At 36.2% G+C, this 17,857-nt stretch overlaps 1 protein-coding gene across 6 annotated transcripts in view; it reads left to right on the forward strand.

Moving 5' to 3' along the window:
* Positions 1–17,857, forward strand: part of SENP7 (SUMO specific peptidase 7) — a 135,068-nt gene that overhangs the window by 98,098 nt on the left and 19,113 nt on the right. For all 6 annotated transcript variants that reach the window (XM_066347755.1, XM_066347754.1, XM_066347758.1 and 3 more), the window contains 6 exons: positions 3,155–3,188; positions 7,961–8,140; positions 9,160–9,422; positions 12,182–12,315; positions 13,675–13,791; positions 17,174–17,296. In XM_066347755.1, coding sequence (XP_066203852.1) covers positions 3,155–3,188; positions 7,961–8,140; positions 9,160–9,422; positions 12,182–12,315; positions 13,675–13,791; positions 17,174–17,296 — 851 coding nt within the window. The remainder of the gene's footprint in view (positions 1–3,154; positions 3,189–7,960; positions 8,141–9,159; positions 9,423–12,181; positions 12,316–13,674; positions 13,792–17,173; positions 17,297–17,857) is intronic.

Raw genomic sequence — 17,857 nt, forward strand, 5'->3', positions numbered from 1 at the left:
TCTACAATGTACTGTTGCAGATGTTGGAAATATTGTTATCACTCATGAAAGTTACAATTTAGCTGAGCTAGAAAAAATGACTATAGTGGTAAACTATTACATATATTAGAGCCAATTTTTTATAGTTGAACATTTAAGTTACTATTTTTTTTAGTGTAGAGCAGCAATTTTCAACCTTTTCCATCTCATGGCACACATAAACTAATTACTAAAATTTTGTGGCACACCAAAAATATATTTTTTGCCAATCTGAGAGAAAAGTAAGTATAATTTTGATTGATTTATAAAAAGCAGTACTAATAGTAATTACCTACTCTTTTTGCTCCAATGTGACTTTGTGAAAAATCAGGTGCCTATACTTGTGTTTAAGGATTTCTGGTACTAAGAATTAACCAATTAGGTTCAACCTTATTATATGATGCAACCAGTAAGATACAACTCTTGTTATGTGACCTATATAGTTATGGTTCCAGATGACATTCATACAGGAGAGCTAGTGTTGTGATGGTTGTCATCATTTTTTTATTTCACAATGTAAAGGAAAAGAGGTCAATGCCCTGTACTAAATACATATTGCATGTTTTAAAAATTCTAGTGCTACACTAGTTGAAAATTGCTGATTTAGAGAATGCTGCAATAGATGTGAACATTTCATGTATAAATCTCAACTTCGTTGATAGTAAGAGAATGTTCATTAAGTACCTATTTTCAGAGAACTCTGCTGGCTGTTGTAAGAAGTTGTAAAATAACTCTTATGTTTAACTTTATTCTTAAGTTTAAATAGATGTGTAATGATTTCAAAGATTTGGGTTTACCATATTGCCACAAAAACATCTTTCTCATTTTTTTTTTAACTGGGGATTAAAGTTTTGCTGGGAGAAGGGTTTTGGCTTTAGGAGAGGTTACATGTCAGTTTAATAATCATCATACAGGGATATAAATGAGTGTCAGATCCTGACCAAGCTGAAAGGTTTGATGGGACATACACCTTAAGTGAAAGAATGAGAAAATAACATAGAAAGTAGAGGCCAAAATGTATAGATGCACTACTTCTAGTTCACAATTTTGTAGTAATGACTATAAAATTTTAAAAGCAAACACTCATATATTTTCTATAATTAGTTATTATCATTTGCTAAGATATATTTTATGAGATTAAAGACCCAGTGAAACATGACAGAAAGAATTTGGTACCTGACTAGTTGGTGGCACAGTGAATAGAGCATCTGCCTGGGAAGTTGAGGATCCAGGTTCAAAGCCCTGAGGTCTCCAGCTTAAGCATGGGCTCATCCGGCTTCAGAGCGGGCTGACCAGCTTGAGTGTAGGATCATAGACATGACCCTATGGTCGCTGGCTTGAGCAAGGGATCACTGGCCCAGCTGTAGCCCCTTGTATCCCCTCTCCCCCATTAAGGCACATATGAGAAAGCAATCAGTGAACAACTAAGGTGCTGCAATGAAAAATTGATGCTTCTCATCTCTTTCCCTTCTTGTTTGTCTGTCCCTCTCTCTGTCTCTGTCTCGCTAAAAAAAAAAAAAAAAAAAAAAAAAAAAGAATTTGGCAACAGAAAAAAATACACCAAACATTTATACAGCAGTTGTGTGAAAGTAACAGAATAGGTGAATTTGACTAAATTAAGCTAGATAACATACTTAATCAGACGCTAGTGTCTAATGATAATAGTTACTCTTGATTAAGGGTCTTATTTAAAGCTGAGAAAAGTTTAGTAAGTTACCTAAGTTTATCTTTTTACTATTTCTTTAAATGGTAGAGATAATAGAGGCTGAATTTGAACCCCAAGTTCGGCTTTTACCTCGTGACATTTTGCTTTAGTGCCTACCTTACACTATGAAATATGAGTTTTATATTTGTAAAATAACAATATGAAATAATTTTTAAATGGGCATAAAAGAACGGAGTCACAGTAAATCTATGGTTTCACTAAACATTGTTTTTTTATTTATTTATTTGGGACTCTGTTGACAGTTAATTTAGGTACCCACATACCAAGACCATTTTCGATTTGGTTTTGTGCTCACAGACTGTATCCCTGATTTTTTCAACAACTTAGTAAATGTGTTGCTCAAAAGGAACATAAACAAAGAATAAATAAACATGACTTCATTTGGCATTAATGGAAAAAACAAATGGCAAAGCACAAGCTTAGACGGTACATGTAAATTTGGGTGCTCTATAACTCGTGAGAGTTGGTTATAGCAGCAACACTTTAAAGAGGTCAGATATATACCAGAGCTACCTAGAGAAAATTAAGTTTCCTGGCAGAAAGAGCAAGAGCTTTGCTGAAAATTTTTTTTTTTTGCTTTTTTTTTTTTTGCATTTTTCTGAAGCTGGAAACAGGGAGAGACAGTCAGACAAGACTCCCGCATGCGCCCAACCGGGATCCACCCGGCACGCCCACCAGGGGCGAAGCTCTGCCCACCAGGGGGCGACGCTCTGCCCATCCTGGGCGTCGCCATGTTGCGACCAGAGCCACTCTAGCGCCTGAGGCAGAGTCCACAACTCCATCCCCAGCGCCCGGGCCATCTTTGCTCCAATGGAGCCTTGGCTGCGGGAGGGGAAGAGAGAGACAGAGAGGAAGGCGCGGCAGAGGGGTGGAGAAGCAAATGGGCGCTTCTAGGCCAACGCTCTACCGCTGAGCCAACCGGCCAGGGCCGCTTTGCTGAATTTTTATTCACAAGTGAATTTATAACATGGAACAGAAAAAGATGAATGATGGTAATGTCAACAAAGCCAAGAATCAAACCCTGTTTTGTAGTTGGTTTATTTACCAATGTGAATGATGCTTTGTTTACCAAAGTCAGTGACATCTCTTGGCAGTTTCTTTTAGACTTTTTCTTATTTCTTCTTTAAAAATTTTGGAAACATTTTTGAAAATTAAGTAGTTTTGTTTTTTTTTTATTTTTAAAAATGAGTATATTGAGAATTATTTTATTTTCACAGGGTTCTTAAACTTCTATTCAACTAAATATTTACAGTAAAATATATTCTTGGTTTATTGATAAGAAGGCTTGAATACTTTAGTGTAGACTTTGACTATGTACTTGTGGTTTGAAAGGAAAAAAAGTATGAAAATCTTGAATAGTAACAATATTCTGAGGGGTAACTGATTTTTTGCTTTTGTATTTTCCTTTAGATTACGTCAAAGTTTGTTAAGATCCCATTTCAAGGTAAGCTATTGTCATATGACCTCTTTTTACTTTAATCTAGTTTATAAAATAATTGGTCAGCAAACATTCTGACATCTTTCTGCAATGTCTTTCATAATTTTTTCCAGTATAGAACTTAAGTAAAACCAAATGAAATAATGTTTTTCAATCTAACACATATTTTTTTTAGCAGCTTCAAAAGAAGTTAAAATGTTTTAAAATACTGAAAACAATATACTATTGTTGTAATGACTTTAAGTCACATAATATTAAGGGACTCATGATAATTTCTTGGGTTTAACAGAAATAACATTTGATTACAGGAAGAGTTTTGGTATATAAAATGGAAGAAATAGGAACTAACACAAGAAGCATAAGGAAAATTTACAATGTTATATTCAAACATGTAAAATGGTTTTAAAAGCACAGGTTTTAAGATATTTTTAAAATGCAAAATAGTTTGGGAAATAACCTGCAATTTATATAGACTCAGGGCATTTTCTCATCCTCTCTCCAATGGAAAACCTTTCAGAATAAATGATGATGCTAAGAAAACAAATATAGAGGATGACTTGTGAGAGAGAAGAACGAGGAAAATATACACAAATAGAACTTCAGATATGAACTAGGTAACAGGAAGCACTTGTTTCAAGACTGAAGATTTTATCAAAATAACTTTAATTAGACCTCCCAGATACCCATTTACAGAAACCACAACTATATGTTATGATAATGAATCTAATAATTAGAAGGTATTGTAAGTAGAAGAATATATGAGGCATAGAGTAAATATATTGAGAGTCCTAATTAGGAAATTTTGGTGTTATTATGGAGTAATATAACATTAGCTATTTAGCAGAAATGAAAAAGACCTGTGATTTAAAGGAAATAATACTTTAAAAAAAGATAGTGATATAGTTAAAAGATCTGTGTAACAGAGTTACTTATCAAATATTTTTTGTTGAATATAATTGACATATAGATTATATTATTTTCATGTACAACATAATGATTGATATTCAGTTGACCCTTGAACAACATGGATTTGAACTGTATAGGTCCATATGTATATTATATTTTTCCTAGTAAATATTCAGCTGACTTTATATAGCCCTGGGTTTTGCATCTGTAGATTCAACCAACCATGGATGGAAAGAGTGCTCCAGGAATGTCTCTTGTGTGGGTTATGTGGATCCTCCTATTGTTACTGGGTTTTGATTGCTATTGGTACATTTATGCGTGGGATTGACCCTTAGGCTGACTGACTGTGAGGCTCAACCCCACCATGGTATGTGAGGTGCTATACTGGTATTGACCTCACAAAGCAGAATTGACCTTAGCAGGGGTTGGTGCCTGCTGATATCAACCTTTGGATATGCTTCTTGTGAAACTTATTATATCCTGCTGTAATGTTGTATGGCTCTGGCCACTGGGTAGGTTGGTTCTGGACCTCCTGGAAGGGATGCTGGTATATGCTACTGTTAGACAATGTCCCCGGCCCTTGGCAACCTATTTGGAGCTACAAGTGATCCATAGCCTGTGGTTACCTGTGCTAGGCTTGCTTGTCCACAAGAAGGACCAAGCTGTGGACCAAGGTTAGCTTTTAGCAGCACTGGGCCCAGGGGCTTGTCAGTAAAAAACCCAAAGGTCACTACTTTATCCAGCAAGGCTATTGTTTAAAATGGAAGGAGAAATAAAAAGCTTCCCAGACAAAAAAACAAACAAACAAAAAAGAAATTCACTACAACCAAACCAATGCTGCAAGAAATGCTAAGGGGCCTGTTGTAAACAGATCAAAGGGGGCAAAATATAGCAAAAGAGGAATACAGCTTTAAAGAATAAAATGGCAATAAACAACTACATATCAATAATAACCTTAAATGTAATAGATTAAATGATCCAATCAAAAGACATAGGGTAGTAGGGTGGATAAGAAAAGAGGACCCTCCTGACCAGGCGGTGGCACAGTGGATAGAGCATTGGACTGGGATGCGGAAGGACCCAGGTTCGAGACCCCAAGGCTGCCAGCTTGAGTGCGGGCTCATCTGGCTTGAGCAAAAAAAGCTCACCAGGTTAGACCCAAGGTCGCTGGCATGGGGTTACTCGGTCTGCTGTAGCCTGTGGTCAAGGCACATATGAGAAAGCAATCAATGAACAACTGAGAAGTCGCAACGAAAAACTGATGATTGATGCTTCTCATCTCTCTCCATTCCTGGTTCCTGTCTGTCTGTCCCTATCTGTTCCTCTCTCTGACTCTCTCTCTGTCCCTGTAAAAAAAAGAAAACAGGACCCTGACATATGCTGTCTACAAGAGACACACCTTAAAACAAAAGATGCACATAGACTAAAGGTAAAAGGATGGAAAAAATATTTTATGCATATGGAAATGAAATAGAAACTGGGGTAGCAATACTTAGATCAGACAAAATGGACTTTAAAACAGAGGCTATAGTAAGAAATAAAGAAAGACACTACATAGTGATAAAGGGAGCAATCCAACAGGAAGATATAACCATTATAAATATCTACGCACCTAATATAGGAGCACTTAAATGTATAAAGCAGACTTTGATGGATATAAAGGGTGAGATCAACAGCAATACTATAATAGTAGAGGATTTCAATACCCCACTAACATCACTAGATAGATCCTCAAGAAAGAAAATTAACAAACAGCAGACTTAAAGGACACACTAGATCAACTCGATTTAATAGATATCTGCAGAACCTTTCACCCTAAAGCAGCAGAATATACATTGTTTTCAAGTGCTCATGGTACATTCTCTAGGATAGACCACATGTTAAGGCACAAAAGTTGTCTCAACAAATTTAAGAGGATTGAAATCATATTAAGCATTTTCTCTGATCTCAATGGCATGAAACTAGAAATCAATCACAACAGAAAAACTGAAAAATACTCAAACACTTGGAAACTAAATAGCATGTTATTAAATAATGAATGGATTAACAATGAGATCAAAGAAGAAGTAAAAAAATTCCTAGAAACGAATGATAGCATACATCAACTCAAAATTTACGGGACACAGCAAAAGCAGTACTGAGAGGGAAATTCATAGCATTACAGTAAAAAGAAGTGATGTTTAAAATGGATTATTTGGCCCTGACCAGTTTGCTCAGTGGTAGAGTGTCAGCCCAGTGTGCAGATGCCTGGGTTCAATTCCCAGCCAGGGCACACAGGAGAAGCAACCATCTGCTTCTCTTACCCTCCCTCTCTCCTCTTCTCTCCTTCCCCTCTCACAGCCAGTGACCTGATTGGTTGTAGCATGGGCCTCAGTAGCTGAGGATAGCTCAGTTGATCTGAGCATCAGGAACAGACTGAGATTGGTGGGTAGATCCCAGTGGGGATACTTGTGGCAGTCTGTCTCACTATCTCCCCTCTTCTCACTTAAAAAAAAATTAATTTATAAGAAAAAGTGAAAAAAAAAAAAGAGTGGCCTGGGAACATTAAGATAACTAGTTAATAAGTATTTGAATGCTTATTGGAAAATGCTTTCAAACTTTAATGTTCATATGAATCACTCAGGTTATTTTTGTTGTTGTTGTAAATTGAAGATTCTGATTCGATCTAGCGGGGCCTGATTTTCTGTATTTCCTACAGGCTCCCAAGTGATACCAGTGGTAGAGGCTGAGGACTATTACATTGAGTAGCTAGGTGCTAGGAGATTATGAGGGGAGGAGTACTAAGAAATTTGTTTCAAGTCAATACCCATCTTGGGTTTATACTTAGCTAATATATATATATATATATATATATATATATATATATATATATATATATATATATATTTATTTATTTATTTCTAGTTTAGCTGCTTGTTCTCTTAATGTTGTACCAGATGACCTTCAGGACTTCTTTATCTCAGTTTTATACATTTCTTTGAATTGGAAAAAAGAAAAAGGTCGTCATGGGAGATTCTTCTTACTTACTGAGAGGGAAGAAGAGTGACAATTCAATGATTACCTAGATGTTTTGAGAAGTAAAATCTGTAAGAGTTTTAAAAGAAATATCTTAGGCCTGACCTGTGGTGGCGCAGTGGGATAAAGTGTCGACCTGGAACACTGAGGTTGCCGGTTCGAAACCTTGGGCTTGCCTGGTCAAGGCACATATGGGAGTTGATGCTTCCTGCTCCTCCCCCTTCTCTCTCTCTCTTCCCTCTCTCTAAAAATCAATAAATAAAATATTTTTAAAAAGAAATATCTTAGACCACTCAGAAGCTCATACTGTTTTTTAGAATCTTTTGATAGTGGCTAATCTGTCTAGTGTAGAATGCAGAGGTTTTGGGAGAAGAAAGACAGATGTGAATTGGTTTACTGTTAGTATTGCCCAAGATAGAAATACATAATTTCCTAAATTATACCATGCTTACTTTTCTGCATTGGTAAGATAGTCTTCTTCTTCTTTTTTCCTTTTTGTTAGTGATATTGGAACTCCTTGTAAGAAATCTCTAAGGACAAAGTGTTTATGCTCTGGAAATTTAATTTCGTATTTTCTGTTCCTAGATATAACTGAGATTATATAGTGTGAGAGACTAAATTACTACATTTAATTATCATTTAATAATTATTTGTCCCTTTCTAATTGCAATGTGATATTCTTTAATAGTATTGTTTGGGGTATTTCAGCTAAGTATAATGAAGTTCACTGGAAATGATATTTTTGGAAAAAGTGGCAAATGCTTCATTTTGAAAATATGGTATATTAGAGTTAGTGCATAAGTGTTGTATTCCTAAATAGATTAATTTATTAATTTGTTATTATTTATTTGTTTTAGTATCCCTGAATGAAGTTTTACTGCTAGTGGATACCACACATTTAAAGAGGTTTGGGTTATGGAAAAGTAAGGATGATGATCCCAGTAAACGGAGTCATGCTATCCTTTTCCTCTGGGTCTCTTCACAGTATCTTCAGGAGATTCAGACCCAGTTAGAAAACTTTATGTTAAGCCAGCAATGTAAGTATAAAATGATTTCTAAATATCAGGATAACCTGAGAACTCCTGTAAATAAACTAGTTTTCTTCTAACATAATTTAATCGAATATAATTTTTTTAAATTAAAATGAAGTTTATTGAATTAAAAAATTTGTATCCCTTAATATGTAAGATAAATTATTTTATTTATTCACAAAATTTCTCCTGATACTTTTACTCAACCAAAAGACATTATTTTCTGAAATCAAAGGAATACCTTATCTTTTAGTCCTTATTTTTTTACCATCCTTGGCTACCTTTCTTATGAGTTTCTTGTCCTGATTTTATAAAGAACTGTGACTGAGCTAATCAGTGGCAAAGTTAAATAAAATACAAAAGTCTTTACTTTCAACATTTTTTTAGTTTCTAAAATAAAAACTCAGTTTATTTATCTATCCTTTCTCTAAGACTGGCTTAAGTACTTTTCTGTATACTCCCATAACACATAGTTAGTTAGTTATTTTGCTTTCTTAATTACTTCCAAATTAATTGGGAAAATTTATGATTACACAGCAGTGAAGTTGGAGAAATATCATGAACAATTTATAATCATTATGGGAGAAGAGAATGTCATTTGACACCATTGTTGAAATGATTGATTAAAGAAAATTATATTGAAGGAAGTGTTTGGAATACTTTTAAAATTAATATATATGAAATATGGAGGAGGGTAGAGAGAAATAATAAATTGCTTAATTATCACTCATTCATTTATTCACACACTCAGTAATAGATATTTACTAGTACCTACTAAATGTCAGGTCCTGGAAAGACAGAGTTCAATACCATTGTTGAGTTTCCATTCTAATGCAGTAGGGTTCTAAAAGTTGTGAGTTTTGATTCTAGGTTACTAATGGACTATTTTGGGGTTTAATTTGCCTGGGTTATTACTTTGCTAATGGTTATATACCAACTTTACTGTTATTAATAATCAAACTATTTTAATTATAATGCCCTTGAAAAATAATACTATTGCTAAAAGTTGTTTGTTTTTTTTGTAGCACGATCCAGTGAATTCATTTTCCTTGAGCTACACAATCCTATTTCACAAGAAGAAGAATTAAAATTGAAAGATATTATGACAAAAATAAGTGCAACCAATGAAGAAGTAGAGCTTTCTTATCCCTTGTCTTGGGTTCAGGCACTTCCTTTATTTCAGAACCTGTCTTCAAAAGAAAGTTCTTTTATTCATTATTACTGTGCTTCAACTTGCTCTTTCCCTGCTGCTGCTACTGAAGAAATGAAGAAGAAATCAATATCTCAGGTTAGCATATGAATAATATATCAATAATTGGTGGCAGGGAGGGAGAGGTTTGATAAATATTCTTTCACTGAGATCAGTCTGATTTCAAAATGCTGTTTTGCAAAAGGGCACAATAGCCAACCCGAAAGAACTACCAATGCCAAAGCTAGAACAATTTGATCAGCAAAATCAATAATGATAATGTGTGATTATTACCAAAGAATAAAAAGAGTACCCCAAAATCTAATTTTTTTTTAAAATGAACACTTTATTTTTACAGAGACAGAGAGAGAGTCAGAGAGAGGGACAGATAGGGACAGACAGGCAGGAACAAAGAGAGATGAGAAGCATCAATCATCAGTTTTTTGTTGCAACACCCTAGTTGTTCATTGATTGCTTTTTCATATGTGCCTTGACCGTGGGGCTTCAGCAGACCGAGTAACCCCTTGCTTAAGCCAGCGGCGACCTTGGGTCCAAGCTGGTGAGCTTTGCTCAAACCAGATGAGCCTGCGCTCAGACTGGTGACCTCGGGGTCTCGAACCTGGGTCCTCCTCATCCCAGTTCAACACTCTATCTACTGTGCCACTGTCCGGTCAGGCCCCAAAATCTAATTGACATAAATAACTGAATTAATGAATGAATATATAAATAATAAATGATAGATAAGGAACATTTCTTTTCTAGGAGAGTATTCCAAGTAATAAATATAAAGAGAAAAAGAAATATAAATCACCATTAAAAAATCATAGTTATGATTGTTGCAGGCAAGGTCCACCAAGAGATACCAAATATAATAGGTGAAAACTTAAGGAGAAACAGGATATCTGCATAATCTTAACATCTCTTCCCCAATATATTTGTTAACTCCAAAAAGTAGTAACAGTGGAGAATCCTGGCAGACTATCACCTTAACTGAAGTGATCAAAGTTAACACCACTAGTAGTAAGGCATTTTGACATAATGTTCCTGTTACATCATGCATGTACCAAGAAGGGTACGTTACTTCTGTGGTATTCTTAATATTATATAACTTCAATCTAACTATGAGAAGAATCAGGAAAACCCGATCACAATATGACTGAAGCTCTTTAAAAATATCAAGGTAATGGCCCTGGCTAGTTGGCTCAGCGGTAGAGTGTTGGCCTGGCATGTGGAAGTCCCGGGTTCGATTTGGCCAGGGCACACAGGAGAATCACCCATCTGCTTCTTTACCCTTCTCCCTTTCCTTTCTCTCTATCTCTCTCATCCCCTCCCGCAGCCAAGGCTCCATGGAGCAAAGTTGGCCTGGGCGCTGAGGACGGCTTTGTGGCATCTGCCATAGGCGCTAGAATGGCTCTGTCCACAATGGAGCAATGCCCCAGATGGGCTGAGCGTCATCCCCTGGTGGGCATGCCGGGTAGATCCCAGTCAGGTGCATGCGGGAGTCTGTTTGACTGCCTCCCCGCTTCTAACTTCAGAAAAATACAAAAAATAAAATAAAATAAAAAATAAAAACATCAAGGTTATGAAAGACAAGGAAATACTAAAGCATTGTGGGGTCCTGAGCAGAAAAAAGATACTAGTCAAAAAACTAGTGAAATCCAAATGAAATCTGTAGTTTAGTTTATAATATACTAAGGCTAATTTCTTACTTTTGATAATTGTACTGTGATTATTTAAGGTGTTAATATTTTTGTAATCTTAGGCTTGTGATTTTTTTGCAACTTTTCTATAAGTCTAAAATGATCTTCATGACATGCCCACTAGGGAGCGATGCTCTGCCCATCTAGGGCATTGCTCTGTTTCAACCGGAGCCATTTTAGCACCTGAGGTGGAGGCCATGGAGCCATCCTCAGTGCCTGGGCCAACTCCAGTGGAGCCTTGGCTGTGGGAAGGGAACAGAGAGATAGAAAGGAGAGGGGGAGGAGTGGAGAAGCAGATGGGCACTTCTGTGTACCTTGGCCAGGAATCGAACCCGGGACATTCCACACGCCGGGCCGATGCTCTACCACTGAGCAAACTGGCCAGGGCCTATTTTTTTTTTTAAGTAGGAAGTTAGCAATATATGTGTGGCTTGTGTGTCTATGCCAAATACCTCTAGAAAGAAAAGTGTGTATTTGCTGTAGTGCATGCATGTGCATGTACATGCACACACATTATGGTTTGGCCTGGGGCTAATCTATTGTTTAAAAGGCTTATAGGCCTGACCTGTGTTGGTGCAGTGGATAAAGCGTCGACCTAGAAATGCTGAGGTCGCCGGTTCGAAACCCTGGGCTTGCCTGGTCAAGGCACATATGGGAGTTGATGCTTCCAGCTCCTCCCCCCCTTCTCTCTCTCCTCTCTCTCTCTCTCTCTCTCCCTCTCTCTCTCCTCTCTAAAATGAATGAATAAAATTAAAAAAAAAAAAAAAAAAAGGCTTATAGGAAGCCATATTAGGAAGACAAGGCGTGAGACTACCAGTCTTTTTTTATGTATGTGTTGTAAAAATTTGGCACGATAATTATATTGTATATGTAAATTTATATTCTTTATCATTTAGTAATAGAATGTCAATTTCTAGTCTATTCTAGTAACACTTTGAATGAAACTTTGACCATTGTATACAATATCTTTTGATCAAAAGTATTATTTTGATATTTATGTTTTTGTAGAAATTCTAAAAGTATAGATACGATTCATTGATTTGGATTTCTTTTAGACACATTTTCTCTTACAAGTCTAGGTTTTGACTGTCCTTTTGAGCATTAATATGTATTTATGTATCTATAAGGAGACCTTTTTTTTTTGCCACTTTCTGTCAGCCCTCAAATATAGATGCAGCCAAACCAACTTACACCTTCCTGCAGAAGCAAAGTAGTGGTTGCTACTCACTTTCTATTACATCTAACCCAGATGAAGAATGGCAAGAAGTCAGGCACAGTGGACCTATTAAGACGTATGTACTGTGTCATGTCCCGTTTGTAATTGGTGGGCACACTAGTAGTGTTCCTTCATATTGCTGATTTTAAGTAGTTTCTCTTTTCAAATGTTTTAAGTTTTACTTTCACTTTATTAAGAAAACAGTTGGGTGCCATTTTATTTAGTTTTATGTTAATAAACAGAAATGGCAGCCAAACTGTCAAATTTGGTAAGATTAAAGCATTTGTTGAGAATATTTGAATAGCTATATATGATTTTTAAGATTATATATCTTATATCTGAATGTCTAATAGGAAAAATTGAAATTGTTTACTGAGTGTGCCTCGATTTAAGGTACATTGGCATTGACCAGAACTTCTCTTTCAGAAATTGCTTCTTTGTTTATATTTCATCTTTTATATGTCATCTCCTGGTGGGAAGGCAGAATAGAGAGTCTGTATATTTGTGGGTGATTTCATTCTTCTATGTGATTCCTTTTCTCTATTTTAGAAGAAGAAAACACATGAAAACACTGGATAGGAAAATAGCCTTTAATAAAATAGAACCTATCATATTAGCATTTAAAATGTTCACATATTCTTTTCTGGATTTAGGTTTCATGGTTGTCAAGATTAAATCTATTACAGATGGCTTTTATCTTCTTGTATCTTTCTGGTTCAAGAAGTACATATTATATCTTCATTATTGACTACATTTGTACTCTATTCCAAGATTATAGCCAAGAATTCACAACTGGTCTTATTTCTGAGCTTTAAGAGAGGTGCCAGAAGAAGATAACCTAATAAGTTGTCATCTGTTTTCTCCATCTTTTTGGTTGTGTTCTAATTGTTCATTTCCTTTATGTTCTCGTAAGTTTTACATTGTAAGCACTTTATTATGGGAAACGGGCCTCCTAAACCTCCCATGTTATTTCTTTACTACCTGCTGCTGGTTTACACTAGCCACCACTACAGCCTAGTTTTTGATTGCTGGCTTTTCTGAATAGAAAGGAACTAGGAATTTGAGTAGGGGGTTTACTTATAGTTGGAAAGTAGAGCATGGGAAAAATCTATGAGTTATCACATCAGTTTGTCAGAAGTTAAAAATTTTGCAGAAGAAAAATATCCTCTATGGTATTGTAACTGATTGTGAGGTAATAACCTATTGATTTGGCAAATATTAAGACTAGCCCACATGAGAAAGTTTGGAAGTGGATATTCAATGAGTTTACCATAAGTAGCTTGTGAAAATGAAGGAAGGAAAATATACTTGCTTGTCGGATATTTTTCTATGTATTTTAGTTATTGAATACTACTGCCCTGTTATTGTACAATATAAGCAATCTTTTTGATACTAGAATTTTCAATACCAATATACTTTATTTTTACTTTCTCAGGTTGATTGTATATCCTCCACCACCTACTAAGGGGGGATTAGGAGTAACTAATGAAGATCTAGAATGCTTAGAAGAAGGAGAGTTTCTTAATGATGTAATTATTGATTTCTACCTTAAGTAAGTACAATGCTAAATGGCTTCTCATTTGTTTTATAGGTTTTGATATAAATTTTAATGTAAATGTCTTTATATCTGAAGTATTTATCTCTAGGTTAAAGTTACCTACTAAGATTTCAGATTTGAAAAGTTTTTGCCTACCAAGATTTTCTAAACTTGACTAATCCAGTTTTATTCCTCTACTTTCAGTAGATGTTATATACTTCAGAAGAGCTACTGGTTTTTGTTTGTTTTAGTTTTTGTTGTTGATTTATTCTTTGACTATTATTGTGGTGAAGGTAGTACTTACATAATTACAAATCACTTTGGGAATTAATTGAAAAGAAGAACTCTGTAATTTTCTATTATATCTTTAAACACAGTAAAAGCTAACAGTTATTTTAAAAATCCATATCACTATTCCATTAAAAAGTTATTTTTAGATTTTTGTATAGCCAAACTGAAGGAATAGATAGGAAGGAATGCAAAGGTAGTTTGTTTCTGGTCTTCCTTTTGTACTGTATTCCTAGACCTATATTTCCAGTACTTCTTTGAGATGTCTTTATTTCACTGAAACCCTCTCAAACTAAATTTGTTGTTATTTTACCTAAGCCCTATTGTTTTACTGATAAACCAATACTCATTCCAGTCACTCAGGCCCCAAATCTCACACTATCAGACTCTTTATTTTAGACTTATATTTCTACTCTTTATTTTCAGAGAGGAGTCTAACTTTATTTAATTTTAATTTTAAATTTTTTTAGTGAGAGGAGGGGAGGCAGAGACAGACCCTGCATGCACCCTGACTGGGATCCACCCAGCAAGCCCACTAGGGGGCGATGTTCTGCTTATGTGGGGTTGTTGCTCTGTTCCTCAACAACTGAGCTCTTCTTAGCACCTGAGGCAGAGGCCATGGAGCCATCACTAGCTTCTGTGGCCAACTCGCTTTAATTGAGCCATGGCTGCAGGAGAGAAAGCGAGAGAGAGAGAGAGAGAGAGAGAGAGAAAGAGAGAGAGAGATAGAGAGAGAGAGAGAAAGAGAGAGAGAGAGAGAGAAAGAGAGAGAGAGAAAGAGAGAGAGAGAGAGAGAAGGGATGGGGAGAGGTGGAGAAGCAGATGGGTGCTTCTCCTGTGTGCCCTGATCAGGAATTGAACCCGGGAAATCCATACGCTGGGCTGATCATGCTCTACCACTGAGGCAACTGGCCAGGGCCTAACTTTATCTTTTAAACTACTCTCTGTTTATTTTTAAAATTGTTAACTAACTTTCAAGTAGTAAAGTGTACAGCTAATGAATGTTCACAGGTTGTGTACTCACGTAATCATTATTCAGATTGTTATTGAAACAAGCTGAGGTTCGAGTTGCCCATCTCTGCTGTTACAGAACCCAGGTCCGAGTGGTATAAAAATGTCTTTTATTCAGATTGCCAGAAAACTGGGAAAGCAGGGAACCTAGAATGCATCAAATCCTGTATTACACTTTCACGGTGCTGACTACTTTTATAGGGTTCAAGGGCTAAAGTAAGGGGTAAGTCCATGCAGTGAGTAACATAACAACGTGTAGTGGGGGTTCAGTGACAGGAATGTCTCCCTGGCAAGTTTTTCTGATGTTAACACTGGTCCAATTAGTGTGAGCCCATTTGATACCCTTTGCAAATCTGCAAGACAGTGGGGTCAGGTGTTTCTGAGGAACAGCGGGGGCCTGGCGCCTCTGAGACCATCTGTCTCTGGGAATTATCTGTGAAAGAGGCTCCGATATTTCTTGGGAGACAAAGTAAAGAATTAATATTGGTGAATTGTTTTTTTTTTTTCTTTCTTTTTTATTAAGTGAGAGGTGGGGAGGCAGAGAGACAGACTCCTGCATGTTGCCCCGACCAGAATCCACCCGGCAAGCTCCTACTGGGGCAATGCTCTGCCCATCTGGGGCTGCTGCTCTGTTGCTCGGCAACTAAGCCATTTTAGCGCCTTAGGTAAGGCTATGGAGCCATCCTCAGATCCTGGGACCAACTTGTTCATTGCAGCCATGGCTGTGGAAGTGGGGGAGAGAGAGAGAGAGAAAGAAAGAGAGAGAAGGGAGAAGGGGAGGGTTGGAGAAGCACATAGTTGCTTCTCTTGTGTGCCCTGACAGGGAATAGAACCAGGGACTCCCACACGCTAGGCCCATGCTCTACTTCTGAGCCAACTGGACAGGGCTCGATGAACTGTTTCTGATGAATTTTTAGGGCCTTAACTTTTCAGAGGGAATTTTCTGAGTAGACTTTTACAAACAACTATTATGATTTAAACTCTTCTAATCTTCAAGTCCCTCCCTGGTATAAGTTTCTAAAGGGGTTGTTCCAGACCTTTCTACAAAGATAAACTTCCAGCTGTATTTCAAATGGGAAGGCCAGGGAGTCACTAAGAAAGAACAGCACGCTGATTAACTATTACCTAACCCCTATTGATCACAATGAAAAGCTACTCTTTTTTTTTTTTAGATTTTATTTATTGATTTTTAGAGAGGAGGGGAGAGAGAGAGAAGAATAGAAGAGAAAAAGAGAAGGAGGGTGAGAAAGGGGAGGAGAAGCAGGAAACATCTACTCATAGTTGCTTCCTATATGTGCCTTGATCTGGCAAGCGCAGGGATTTGAACCGGCAACCTCAGTGTTCCAGGTCAACACTTTATTCACTGCACCATCACAAGTCAGGCTAAAAGCTGTTCTTACTGAAGCTCTAAATTTCTAACTTTTGAGTTTCTTATCAAAATCAAGCATTCTTTGTATCTCCTTTCGTGTAGTATATCCTTTTTATAACCACATTATAAAAAACTTTAAGTTGTCTTTGTGTTAATAAAGGCCATTTTTGAACCTGCATAAACATTAGTAGCAGACTTCTTCAGTCTCATGAAGGGCTTAATTATTAAATAATTAGATTATAACCTTATTTTAAAGAGTTTTATTATAGAAGTAGATCAAGAATTTAGAGATTAGTCATGTCTCAGTTATTAAAATTTTTCTAAATTTATTTAGGAATGTCATTTTCAGCTTTATATTCGATTGTATGATTATGTGGTTAATATTTCCTTCTATCCTCATTTCTCTTGATTGTAAGCTTTTTTTTTATGGGGGGAGCTTTTTTCCCCCCTTCTTTTGTGTCTGTAGTGTAAATATGGTACTCAACACATGTTGGGAATTTGATAAATATTTCTTAAGTAAATAAATGAATAAGTGAGCAATTTCTGCTTTAAATAGTCTTAATTTAGGTAGTAACTATGGAACAAAAAGACCTAACATCAGAACAACTTGCAAATTGCTTTGAATTTAATTGGATAGAAAAATGAAGATTTCTAGAACACATAAGATAATTGGGGAAGAACACATAACATCTAAAATAACTTAATTTTCTGGTGTTGCTACTTTTCCAGGTATCTTATATTGGAGAAGGCATCAGATGAACTTGTTGAACGAAGTCACATTTTTAGTAGCTTTTTCTATAAATGCTTGACGAGAAAGGAAAATAACTTAACAGAAGATAATCCAAATCTTTCGTAAGTCAGTCTCCCAATGTACTTAATTAAGCTTTGAGAGGGAAATATACCGTTTTGATGTTCTTAATGAAATAACTTTGTGTGGTATTGTCTTGAGTGAGCAGTATTACCACTTGTGTAGGTCCTGGGTCTCTTTGCTCAACATTTCTCACCCTTTCGTGGTATTGTTCTCTAACACACATAGGCATGCATTTCCAATTGCATGTCTTTTGAGGGACTGGAAGTTGGAAGATAAAGAAGGTAGAAGCTAGGTTAATTGTTTCTTACCATCTGCCTTGGGCAGTAATTCTGGCAGTTTTTTATTCTAAAGTATAACCTCCATGAGGTCAGCGATTTCAATTATTTTATTTTCTACTCTGTCCCCAGTGCCCTCTGCTCAGTGCTTAGAACATACAAGTAACTCAAAGTAAAAGATAAATAATAGTGTAGATTATTGAATGGAGAGAGAACTGTTACATATTTAAATGAGGATTTTCTACACAGGAGTTGAGATTAAGTTGTGGCTCACATATTCTCTCCTATTCTCCCATCCATATGTAACATATTCCCAATTAAATAAAG

This window comes from Saccopteryx leptura, chromosome 8 (assembly GCF_036850995.1).
Source record: "Saccopteryx leptura isolate mSacLep1 chromosome 8, mSacLep1_pri_phased_curated, whole genome shotgun sequence".
NCBI lineage: Eukaryota > Metazoa > Chordata > Mammalia > Chiroptera > Emballonuridae > Saccopteryx > Saccopteryx leptura.